The sequence below is a fragment of the Pocillopora damicornis genome, chromosome 8 (genome assembly GCF_964200805.1).
Source record: "Pocillopora damicornis chromosome 8, jaPocDami1.2, whole genome shotgun sequence".
Classification (NCBI taxonomy): domain Eukaryota; kingdom Metazoa; phylum Cnidaria; class Anthozoa; order Scleractinia; family Pocilloporidae; genus Pocillopora; species Pocillopora damicornis.
This window is the reverse complement of record NC_142677.1, coordinates 21,984,857-21,997,232: the sequence shown is the minus strand read 5'-3', so window position 1 is coordinate 21,997,232 and position 12,376 is coordinate 21,984,857. Positions and strand designations below refer to the sequence as shown.

General features: G+C 38.4%; 2 protein-coding genes across 4 annotated transcripts; one reads left to right on the top strand and one right to left on the bottom strand.

The window, feature by feature from the left end:
- Positions 1 to 3,140: 3,140 nt before the first annotated feature.
- LOC113678939 (uncharacterized) lies at positions 3,141 to 8,716 on the bottom strand. 3 transcript variants are annotated; one of them, XM_089214821.1, is made up of 5 exons: positions 8,581 to 8,716; positions 8,356 to 8,444; positions 5,778 to 6,048; positions 5,178 to 5,450; positions 3,141 to 3,983 (listed from the first exon to the last, which is right to left on the bottom strand). In XM_089214821.1, the coding sequence occupies exons 4-5, from the start codon at positions 5,359 to 5,361 to the stop codon at positions 3,508 to 3,510; spliced, it is 660 nt and encodes a 219-aa protein (XP_089070947.1). In that variant the 5' UTR covers positions 5,362 to 5,450; positions 5,778 to 6,048; positions 8,356 to 8,444; positions 8,581 to 8,716; the 3' UTR covers positions 3,141 to 3,507. The 3 variants fall into 3 exon arrangements, with proteins under 3 accessions (XP_089070947.1, XP_089070948.1, XP_027051661.2); XM_089214822.1 differs by lacking the exon at positions 8,581 to 8,716 and having other exon boundaries at positions 8,356 to 8,455; XM_027195860.2 differs by lacking the exons at positions 8,356 to 8,444; positions 8,581 to 8,716 and adding an exon at positions 7,828 to 8,067.
- Positions 8,717 to 9,432: 716 nt separating this feature from the next.
- LOC113678938 (uncharacterized) lies at positions 9,433 to 12,376 on the top strand. Its single transcript, XM_027195859.2, has 2 exons — positions 9,433 to 9,826; positions 11,125 to 12,376. Exons 1-2 carry the CDS (start codon positions 9,646 to 9,648, stop codon positions 11,586 to 11,588), a joined length of 645 nt encoding a protein of 214 aa, XP_027051660.2. The 5' UTR covers positions 9,433 to 9,645; the 3' UTR covers positions 11,589 to 12,376.

The following is a 12,376-nucleotide window of genomic DNA, read 5'->3' as shown; positions in this document are numbered from 1 at the left end:
CGGTGCAATTGAATCGGTAAAATATTTTGGGAAAATGATGCAATTTTTTAAGAATAAACTGTTTTTCACCCGTATCAGAGTAGAGTTCCGTTATTGTTTAGTACCTTTACACTCACGCTAAATTCTCGATTGCAATCGGCGTAAAGGTAACATTTGCGCACAGGTTACGTAATGCTTTGTGAATCCTTAGTAAATCTCATTAAGACCCACAAATAAAGGTTATTGTTTTTCGTATAATGATCGATATCTCTTCATCTTTACGCCTTACTTTTGAAGGATCACTCAGAAGAAGTTTTAACCTTACATCTTTGTTTACAACACGTTGTTTACTGATATAAGCAGATACAACCTTCATGGCCGACAAGATAACTGAACCACAACTGTGGTTTATAATAACCTCAATTCAACCTTTTCCTTTCATCAATTGAAATTAAATTCCATAAATAGCGCAGAAATGTGCATAATTTATACTCCTTCGCACGACTTGAACTTGTTACAAACACTGTATTTACCGGCAGAGAATATCTTAATTCCGTTGCGGAAACTTTAAGGGTGAAAAGAATATCAATAAAAGATTTTACAGGTGTTAGTTGTTTAATTGAATGATACTACTAGGGTTCTTTAAAAGGAATCATAGTTGCCTCTTTTTGAATCGTTCTCTTGGGAACCGCAATAGTGACAGCTGAAGTCGAACGATATGAAAAAGTTTACAGAAAAAGTTTCAAACGCTTATTGGATACTTTCAAAGAAAAAGAATGAAGTATCATTTGAACAAAGTCTCGAATTTGTGAGGCACTTTTTTACCTTTCCAATGGTCGCTTAAAGAAGCTTAAAATTAGCATATTTGAATAGACGAGAACCGCACGCTTTTGCAAACTTCGCGCGTAGAGTAAATCGATGAAACTGTTAACTGTTTTACTTAAATAAATTCACAGAAATGCTTTGGGTAAATAAAAAAATGTGATATACTGAGACCGTCCATCAATTCACGATGTACTCAGAAAGCTGTTTTCAATGAGAGACTCGATGTTCCCTTGGCGATGGTAGGTGAAAGGAAGAGGTTCTAGCGCCACTCATTATAATATTACGCATTGTGATATTACAAAAGTGAGGTGTGTTTCTTGAACTGTAAGCATCGTAATAAACATCATTCCAAACACTGTACATGTCCCTTTATTTTCTTGGCGGTAGATCTTTTTGATTCAACAATTCAATGCACTAGAAAGACTCGTAAAGCAGTCATTGACTCTCTTCCGAGGCTTTTGGGCTTAATGAGTTTGCATCGAGGATTTAATTCCTGAAAATCGAGAGCACTTGTGTGTCCCAGGTAAAAATGAATAACTGAACTACCAACAAGGGTAAATTGTACGTTCATACTCTTGCGAGCGTTTGTTTATCATCAAAACAAATAGTCTTACTGCAAACTGCGCCATCGTTTTTCCTTTGAAGTCTAGAGACAATTTTAAGAAGAAAGAGTTTTCTCTAGGAAAATCTGGCTCGAAAAAGTTTGGACCAAACGCGCTAAGCTCAAGCAGAATTGCCTTTCGAAAGTATTCAGCAATGAAGCATAAAAGCGATTGTCAGCTTGAATGAGCTGCAATCGCAGCTTGTGATTATACTCGCAAGGTAACTTTTGGAATTTTCCTAGTGTCTTACGGGCAGCTCAGTCTTACAATATTTAAGCATTAAGTTTCGTGAGGAAAGACTATACTTTCATATATTACGTAACATGTTTACATATTCAGTACCCAACATTTATTTTCTCCTCAGGTATCTGTTCTCGTTATTTCTTATGGATAAACACCGCATGCGGAAGGCTTCAAAATGGTGTAACGAACAACGCGTCGAACAAGTCCTGGCGATTAATAGAAGAGAAGAAAGTATTCTGCAAAAGAAGTTGGATCAACTCAATCGAGAAAAAAACTATCTCCTGCAAGAACATGACCACAAAATTAAGAAAATTGGTAGAGATTTGAAGAAGGGCCCCACTGGACCAGAAAAGTCTAAGCTGATGTTGCGAAGGAATAGTTTGCCAGCCATAGAATCGACTAAGCTCAACGCGGGAATGGTAAATCCGAGAAAATGGCGCTCTTTAACTCAGTGTTCCTCGCATGAAAAACTAAACGATGAAGTTAATGACAGAGAGGCAAGCAAAGATGTTTTGTTTGAGATCGAGAACGACTTCAAGTTTTTATCAGTTGCGTTCAATAAGGGACGAACGCAAGACTGTTCAAGCTCAAAAGTCATCGCGCTTCCCGGAATTAAAAATTCTACACCAGGCTCTACCGCTTTCAGCTCAAAACCTGCTTTAATGCGCAGACGCCACAGTGACGTCACCGCGTTGCTTGGACATGTGCTAAAGCATCGAGCTGTGGAACGCCGTTCCAGTTTGGGTAACATTCATGAGTTTAGAAGAAAATAAACGCGATCGAGCCAGCACGACTTAAGATGAGTCTGAGCTATGAACAATCTCATCAACCATATAAGCTCTTTGTTATCCGAGCTGCACCTATAAAAAACCAGTATTATACCTCAGTACCATCGGCTATCCTGAATATTTTGTTTCTTTCTCTTATACTTACATTAAAATTTCACTTTGCTGTAAAGAGGCCGCTTTTCACAGTCCTTACATCAACCCTTCGGTCGCAAAAGCTGCGAGAGCGTTTCGAGATGTAGAAGAGCTCTTCGTCACCAAGGCTAACGCACACCCCGACTTAAATTTTCCATCTTGCACTGCTCTGTACGTGGTCATTTGGTGCTTGCAAACTCTTTGCAATCATTGTCCAATGTAAGCGTAATTGATTTAAGGCAATGTATAAGCAGGAAGTTATTAAAAAAATACCAGCAAGCGTGATGAAATGATTAGAAACTAAACACCGAGGTTGAATAGTCTACCATGCTAGTCTCTGCTACGCTTGCGATAATTTGCGCAACAAAAAGTGGCAGGGAGGAAAGGGAGGAGGAGAGGGGTGTGGGGTGAAGGGCTGTTTCTCACTTTTTTCGGAGGGGGGGGGGAGTCAAAAACCTATTGCCTCTCCACTGTGACACCTATGAATCCTGCTTGAAATAGCGAGCTGGTTTGTTTCGGGCCAGTTAAAATCTCTTCTTCTCACGTGGTCACCAATAACTGAAGCCTGAAACTGACTGCTTTCTCTTTATTTTCTTAGGCTATGAGAAAGGGGTTCGGTATTTACTATTGAGTAAACTGAAAATTAATTGGTTATAGGGGGAGATAAATGCTGAAGTTCCTTTAAATTCTCTTTTACACTGAGTGGTAGGATTGTGATTCAAAGCCTGAACTGTCAACGTAAGCCTTAGGCATCTTGTCTTATTTCCGACTTGTCTAACTTTTTAAATAAAACTTTAAAATACTCTAAGAGATAGTCTTTCGTAAATTACAACTCAACTGAGCAAAGTAGCTTCAAAAGTCAGTTTTTTCCCTTGAGGTCGTTCTGAAATTTATTCGGGCAACATATGCATTAATTGGTCACGTGACATGTAGACAGCTCAATGCTTGTACCAGGCTTGCGCGGTTATACAGACTTTACCTCCTTTTTTCTTCACACCAGACTTCAACAGGTCTTCTCCAAACCACACACGGAGCTCTTGGCCCATAGCAACATAAATGGGATTTGATGCATCTGTAAGGATTATTTCCGGTGAGTGAGGGTCCACTTCTGGTTTGTCGTACCAATAGGATCCCTTGTTGTGTTGATGAAAAAAATGTGTCGGAAAGAGAATGTCATTTCTGGGTGCCGTCGTTACGACAACGTTAAAGGGCGATCTGCCGTGTTCAGGATGATTGCGAGAGCAACCCCAGTTACTGTTGTATTGGGGAGAATTTCTTTTGCATGAGCTGAGTCCACTGACGTGGGTCAATTTGACTGACATTAGGAAGCCCTCTATTGGTACCACAAGGGTGGCATATTCGTTGCCACTCCCTCCAAAGCAGACAGCTCCTTTTGTTAAGCTCAGCCACTTCTCTGTGAAAAGATTAAACAAGTTAAATCAATTTCATGTAAATGGCGTCGGTGACTTAGTGGAAATAGATCCGATAATTTTTCATTTGTAATTGACCTCAATTTGCTTAGGAAATTTGGCTTATCTGTATTCCCAGGTTGATAGCAGAACTAAGCTTATTCAGATAGCAATCGTTTAAATTTCAGACCTATTTTTGGTTCAGTTGTGGGTTTTGGAGGGTTCTGTTTTTGTATGTTTATTTTAGAACTGAAAGTAAACTTAAATTTCTTCATTGGATTATAATTTTATACGCTTTGTGTGATCTACGGTGAACAAAGACTTAAACTTTCCTCTTGCATTGATGCCCAAAGCCTTTAGCTCACAACATTCACCAATTTCAAATTGAAAATCGGCAGAGTATTGCATTTTCCCGCGTGCCTATCACTACCGTTTATCAAGAAACCGGTACGATAGGGCATGCGTCTCTAGTTGCGCAGTGAGCGAATACGTCTTAGGTCTGGGAAGGCGTAGAGGAAAGCGGGTAGAGCTTTGCAGGATGAAAACAGTTTGAACCGCTGTTAAGTAGATTCAACATAGAACAGTGACTGATTTTAGGTCTATAAATGATTCACTTCTATTTTCTATCTCTTTTGCAATTGGGTTTAGAGAAAGGTCAACAAAGTAGTAATGCTTTTTTAAGACCAGCAAATAAGTACGTCTCTTTGATGTTACGAATAAAGGACTGCAAAAATAGGAATTTTCTGTTTACTGAGTTTGTTATGATCACAAGTTCCGCGAATTGCGAGGGTTTCGTGTTTTTTTTAATCAGGGCATTCTCATCATTTTTCACACATTTCTTATTGCAAGCGTAAACGTGTTTCTCTCTGTTTCGAAGTTTACCAGCACTGAAATTAGCTCATGCAACCTTTTCCAACGAAAGAATTTGCGAAGATTTAATTTCAGATGTGTAGGTTTCGCGGAATAAGGCGCATAGTGTTTCCTGAATTTGCTTTAGTATTTAAGCGTCTTGGCTCGATTACCAATAAAGAGGAAATTGGTCAAGTTGTGACTGAAATATATTTCCGAGTAAAGCAATTTTCTTTCATGCTTGCATTATGTAGATGAAAACTGTTTGCGTTCTATAAAATTCCTCTTATGGTAATGAAGGCAGCTGGCACTCTACTGTGTTGTTTGTGGCGTAATTCTAGCAAACATACCTTTTTCATAGGAAAGACAAAAGTTCCTAAAGTCTGCTCCAAACGAATGACGTTCACTGACTAACACTCTGTCAATTTCCTTTGTAACATTCTGATGTAGTAAACCACAAGACTGAGATCCGTTGCACAAAATCGCACAACAACCAGCTGCGATTAGCATTACCAACAATCGGGAAGTCGTCATTTTTGAACGTCGGGGCCGAGTTGCTGGGACAATGCAAGTTCTTCAATCTTTTGGGCGAAAGAAATTGACGATGTCTTCACTGGATCAACCTGAAAGGTGAACGCGGCGATTAGTGATAAAACCGTAAAGTTAAAGTTTCACAAACTTATAATCGGACCAAGAATTTTAAGGGGGCAGAGGTCTCAGATATTTTTACTAAAACTATAACGTAAAAAAAGGCAAATTAAATGTGCGTGGGCGGTCTTCCATTAAAGGATAATCTTCATTGGTGATTGGGTTCGTTTTAGTCCACACTAAATGGAAGAAAATTTGAGGCGGCATCTTTAAAAGTCGTCTGCAAAGATTGAAACAATGCCGGCCAAGTTACTGAATTTAATCAAATTCACAAAGTTGCATGACAGTTTAGGATTACTTACATTCCTGAACTTTGAATTCGATGAAGAACGTTTCCATCACGTTCGGACCTTTTTTTCCTCATAACCGCTTTTCCTACAATGCAATCACGTCGACATGTGAAAGTTTTCAGCTCGCATGAATGGCAAACCTCGTAAGATTAAAGAATGTAACCATCAACCAATTCACGTTCCATTATGTTCGGCGTAAGCAGCTTATCGCCGCAGCTTGTAATGTACCGCCAAGTTCAGCACTACCAGAGGTCAGCGTTGAAATTCCGCGGAGAAAGAACAGCTGATAAAAAAAAGCATGTGAGTTTGCTCGGTTCCATATAATCTTGGCTGATCGCAAGGTCACCCTTTCAAATAAATGGAGCTTAAAATTCAAAGTACTCGACCATTAGAACAGCTAGAACAAAGTCTAACTTTTTCCGTTCGTGAAATCATGCTAAGCTTCTTACTTTTTGTGAGGAACACGGTTTTGTTTGAATGAGAGTATATACGTAAAGAATACATCAAACGAGTCTGCTCTGTGAAGGAACTAAAATCGAAGGAGGTTCACGTGAAGATAAAGTAGTTGATGAAATCTTTCTGAGCCTTTTGCGAAATGTTCTCTTGGTTATAATTTCGAAAGATTATACTTGTTCGATTATAATTGTTAGCGTATTAAAATTGTAAGCTTCTTAGAAATAGAAACTGCTTGAGCCTTTGGTCTTTTGAGTGTTGGGAATATTTCGGCAGAAATTTAGGATCAAATAACCTGGTACATACAGAACGAAGTTTCAAACGTTTTTGGACGCTTCCCAAAGAGATCTTTTGGAAAAAAGAGAAGAAAAGCTCGTCTTGATTCAACTTTTATTCTCTCTCAGGACGGCAACTATTGTCTGTCATGACAATACACACCCATAGGAACAGCTTGAAATTCTAACGAATTGTTAGTGCGGCCAAAGATAAATTTTATTTTGAAACAAGTTTTCGCCGCTAGATTTCTTAGAGAAGAATTAAGATAAAGGTTAAGTTACGCTGTGCATTTCTGTGTCGACATATGCAGGTAAAACTTCCTGTGGGATCAAGTTATTTTATTATTTTAGGAAATCAGTCGGTACATGTGCGGTCTTCTTGACGGATTCCAAAACGGAATTCGCGCTTTTTCAGCAGTAGTTTTATCCAGCCTAATATCAAATATTTCCTTTCAAAAAACTTGTTACATGGAGTCTTTTTGACCGTGCAAACAGATATTAAAAGATATCAATTCCTACTACATAAAATAAAAGAATGAGATGTACTGAAAAGATTCATGAGCGAAAAGCCTCTAAGAAAATGCAAAGGTCTTGCGGTATAAAATCAGTATTGATGTCCAGCCAATACTACGTTAACGCCTTAGCAACATTTTCGATAAGCTTAAATTATGACTTTAGTAGTATGATTGTTACGCGGAAAATAAAGTCGAATAACGTCAGAGTTAACAGCATGTTTTTTTTGCTAGGAAAGTAAGTAAAAAATGTAAAAGAAGTTGATTGCCGTCATGCAGTCGATTTAGACGGGCTTGGAGACGTGCGGCGTTCTGAAAATTCCGGAAATTAGCTTTCCGTCGTGAAAAGATAGTATTTTGTTCTTAAACAATCAAATTTTTCGCTTCATTATTTTGTTTGCCAAGATTCTTTGAGTCTTTCCGTATTTCCGCCCAATCTCGACCTAGTGTGGGTAACTGACCTAGGATCTTGACACGCATAGCGCGATAATATCATGCCAGTTCATGATGTAAGCCTTGAATTGAAGCTAAAATTTAATTAAATTTAGTTTAAGGAAAAAGTAAAATAACGGTAAATAAAATTAAAATTTAGCTAGGTTACGGAAACGGATAAAGTTTTCGATCATTTCCCAGCCTCCAGGGGCGTACAAAGATGATTACATAATGTCAATACAAATCACGAATTGCTACATTTCGTCATTTTGAACAGATAAATTTCTCGTTCTATGCCAGTGTAATAGGACTGTATCTATTTTCATTTTTCAAGAAGAGTCTTTCCCTTTTTCTCTGCTTTTAAAGCGAACAGATGCTTTAGTAACTTACATCATCAGCTCCTACTGACCAGTTCTTGGCCATTTTCCCAAACTCTTCCTCTTCAAAACTTTATGTCTCTCTCCACTTAAACTGATCCAAGTTCAAAGTGCAAACGCCCTTAACCCATTGCGGACGGTCCTCCGCCATGCAGAATGATATAAAGATTTATTCTGTCATATCATTCCAAAACTATTTCGACTGAGAGGCAATCAAGATTGCGTGCACATCAAGCTCATTTTTTTCTGCTCTGCCGGTAGACTTTTGTCTCCTGCTCAGGTCTCTCCAACTGAGCGAAAACACAATAGCTTATGCGTCATTTCTGGCAGACTGGAAAATCCAACCCCCCTCGAACACACGAAGAAGGAGGTACTTCTTCAACTGACATTTTCATCATTATCTAATCTTTGAGCTTGAAAAAGATGCCCACAATTCATGCCTTAAGACCGTTTCTCAATGTAAAAGAAGCTGAAAAATTTTTAAGCTTTTTTTTGTATAAGTTCAAACCAGACTTGAAGCGATAACTTCTAATCCGCCCACCTGCGAGTCCTCTTGGGCCTTCCTTTTCTTACATTTGCATATTTCCCCAAACTTCCACGTAGCTCACGATACAAGTTTTCCCTAAGGCGCTAAACATCAAAAAGCAATGTTAACCCGATTTTGTTTAACAAGTTATAATTAAGGTACAAATAGTGGTTGCGCTTACCGACAAGCATCCGCTGTTAGACACAAAGCAGCTTTTACACGATATATTAGGATGTGGACCTTCGATGTTTATCAGGAATTGTTGAACAAAACCCGAAATTTGAAATAGACCACATCATATTTAAACATCGAAAAAAACTCCTTTTTCCGGGCATTTTTAGTGGTAATAATTTTTCCCGAACTGAGGCCGGGGCCCTTGTAACGAAATTTGAGCATATAATTCTGGAATTGTTAGAACCTCCCAGAATTTAGACTTTGCAATCAGTATTGTATTACTCACTGAAAAAAGGAACGAGAAGAAAAGTATGACTATAAATTTTTGTGAAATTTTTTTAGTTTGTCTATTTGTATGCTTTTTCCATTTTTATTGCCAAACAATCTAAAATTATTTTCTCCTGGAACGCAATTGACATCCAAAACATGTCTTCCCGCCGATGACATTGTAAAAAAAAACTCTGACGTAATCTGTTAACCTACTAAAATAACGTGCTGTGAATACTTGATATACTGTTAATACACAGTTGTTTCGCTTGGAGCCCTCAATTTCCTTTCCTGAAGTTTAAATTGGCTTTTGCATTTTTCAATGACATTGACAGTAAAAATAGTTTGCAAAATAATTTCGTAACGGTTGCTGTCGCTTGTTGCGCAGAAACTACTGAGACATATTTTATGAAATATTAACGTTCAGAATAAACATGGATTCTTAAAAGATTTCTTAGCTTTGCCACTGTGATTTACCTCTCTCTAAGGAGGTGAAACGCTTTTATTTTTTCTTGACTTACTAGCTGAAACTTTACGTATTTTAAAATTATATTCTTGGTATTATAACGCGTACTCCAAAATCAATTTAACACCGCTTTTGATTTACCTCCCGTGCAATAATCCTTCCGCCAGACAAATCCGCTCTCATCCAATTTCAAAGGATACGTGGTAACAGACGGATCTGCGCAATTTGTGTTGAGCCGATGAAAACATTTTAACAGTTGTAGGCGTCAATCCTGCTTTTAAAGCATTCTAATGAGGCCCCCTTCTCATTGAACGCTGATACCTGTGATATCAGGAACTGGTCTAGTTGAGGGCCACGCGTGAAAAAAAAAAAACAAACAAACAGTCCTTGCATTCGACATGGCCAGATTTCTGTTGCTATTGGGCGCGATTACTTCAATCTTTTGTCAAGGTGTAATAGCCAAATTACGTTGTTGCGGTGAATTTTCCGCGCAGCAAGAAGAACAACTGAGGAATCTACTGAAACAAGAGGCAGGGTCGTTGAGACAGGGCATGCAAATGATGTGTCCTAGAAGTCCAGGTAAGCTATAAACAAGAACTTGTCTTTCAGTTTGCCTTGCTTATCAGACCGTTTGTCAAAAAATAAAAGTGCTTTCAATCAAGGCGAATATTCTTCGTTAAAAAGACATCTGATTACAAGCAAACTACAGTTTGAACTTATTCCATTCTCGAGGGATTTCTTTAACGAGGCACGCCTAGAAAGAAAGGCGTTTAGGACCAGTTGAGCTTAAAGAATTTCTGATATGCTGACATTTCTTGACTATTTTCCTCTCAAATTTGTTTTACACATCCAACCGAGGATAACAAGAAAACTTTTTCTTTCATAGAGAAAGAGAGGTTCATAGAGACATGCTTGCCAAATTCAGAGTTCATAAATGTCGAAATATAATTCTTGCAAGGCTGCCAAAATCATATTGTATTTGTTTTTTAGCTTTTACGTCGGGAACGTTTCAAACGGTCAGTTTGTAATCCACTATAATCCTTTCCAATCTTAATTATTATCTTTCACTTGCACCTCAGTTGATCATTTGGTCAAGGTTCATTTTAGTCAAGCGGTAGCTCTATTTGAAGTCAAATTTAGTCTTGTAAATCGAGCCGACTTGAGCTGTGATCATGGGGAATAAACACTAGATAAGATCTACAAGAAGATTAAAAAATAACAGTATACTTTATAGATGCCGTGTAAAATTGACTTAGGGAGAGAAAGATGGTTACTTTGTAGCTTTTCGTCCGATAAAGAGAAATGATATTTTTTAATCACGAGCGTGAGACAAATAAAAACCTAAATTTCCCACGAGAATTAGAGCTTCATATCTGCGGATTTTGCATTCAAATTAGATCCTCTAACTCTGAGCTCCAGAGTCCTCGATTGTGAGCAAAGCTCTTTACCAGGTTCGTATTAGGACAAGCGTCTTGTTCACTTTTAGGATCAGCAACGTCAAGAATTGGCTTCTTTCAAAACGTGCAAACGCTTGTAAAATGTTTATGTGGGCACGGGCTATTCAGACTATCGTCTATTTGCAAAAATTCAATAAACCTCCGATTCTTTGTTCGCCTCTCGAATAATTACCAACAATTGAAATTTACGAGCTCACAACGAAAGAATAGCCTTGAAATAGGCAGTGACAATCATTGAAGAGAATTGCAAACGCTTTTAACCAGATTGAGGAGACCTTCCCAGGTTGTTCTCGGGGAGAGACTTTAACTTGACCATGCAAAGATCGACTGAATGGTTATTACCATGCAGCTCTATCTAACATCCTGTTAAGCTTTCATGAAAATAACAAAGATGACGTAACTTTTTCATTTCGTTTTCAGGCAAATGGCGAAAATTAAATGTGACCAACGCCTGCTTCAGTGCAAATCAAAGTAAACCTGGAATCTTCATTATCCCACAGGAGGGATTTGTCGTCGCTCTCAAAGTTGCCCATATCAGTGGCAAAGTCACGTGTAAGAAAGACGACTTTCACAGCAAGTGGGGTTGCTCAATAAATCATCCTTCCATCGGAACCACACCCTTGGGGGCCTTCATCACCACGTCGTCCAAAGAAATCTTATTCCCACGTGAAAAGTTTATCCGGGACAAGGCGATGTCTGCCTGGTACGCACTTCCGGGATTCGGGCCAGATTCCCCATTCCTCGTTTTCCAAGACTTCTCCAATCCAGAATATTTCCAACACGGCCAAGAGCTTCAACTGTGGTACGGCGAAGTGCTGAAAGGGGTCAGTGTAAATGACAATGATGGCAAAACATGCGCTGAAGTTTATGCCTGGTATCTCTAAAGAACTGGAGTTAATCTTTAATGAACTTTATTGCAATGCCTTTTAAAACTTTGCAGGGATTAAGTTGAGGTACTTAGACCTTGAGATACTGACCCTAAACTTTCTGAGATCATCATTTCCAATCTTTTTCATCCGTCACCATCATTGTCAGTTCTTTTCAGATTTATTCTTCCCATTCAATGCGGTATTTTCTTTCTTATCATGCTAGTATTTTGTGGTTCTTTATGTGACGAGGAAAATTTTGCAGGACGAATGAAATGACTTACATTTTCAACTTCTGTGGCAACTTGAATCGTGTAAAGTAGTGAACCAGCCTGAGAAATTTTCGATCGACATTTCTTTATTTTATCAGAGGAAGGATCAGTCGTAGGTCAGCGCCATAATGCAGCATAGTTACGCTTGTCTCTTCACTACGCAAACTGCTTTACAAAAAAACTGGTCTCGTGATATGGAGCAAAAAAAACGTGCAATTTTTGCAGCCTTTTAAGTCATTTTATAGCTGCAATTCGAGAAGATCGGATTATGTAATGAACATATCTCATGATAGACATGGAAAAAGTTGCCGCGAAAATTGTAATGCTCTGCCAATGTTATTCTTACGAAAGCCGTTTAAAGTTAATTTCAGAAGCGTTTTAATACTGGGATCAGTCTACTTTAAGAAGCAACAGAGTTAAATTGCAGTTTCAGATTAGAGGATTGAATTTATATGATTATAGGATTGGTGCTAGTAAGAGCTATTAATTGTTTCAGAAGCACCTTTTGAAAACAAATAAAGCCGCATTATTCAA

What these genes read in the sequence shown, in the direction of transcription:
- LOC113678939 (XM_089214821.1), bottom strand. Translation starts at nt 5,361, where the DNA reads ATGACGACTTCCCGATTGTTGGTAATGCTAATCGCAGCTGGTTGTTGT. An exon ending in TTGTCTTTCCTATGAAAAAG is followed by an intron (nt 3,984 to 5,177) that starts GTATGTTTGCTA and finishes ATCTTTTCACAG; the next exon opens with AGAAGTGGCTGAGCTTAACA.
- LOC113678938 (XM_027195859.2), top strand. Translation starts at nt 9,646, where the DNA reads ATGGCCAGATTTCTGTTGCTATTGGGCGCGATTACTTCAATCTTTTGT. An exon ending in GATGTGTCCTAGAAGTCCAG is followed by an intron (nt 9,827 to 11,124) that starts GTAAGCTATAAA and finishes TTTCGTTTTCAG; the next exon opens with GCAAATGGCGAAAATTAAAT.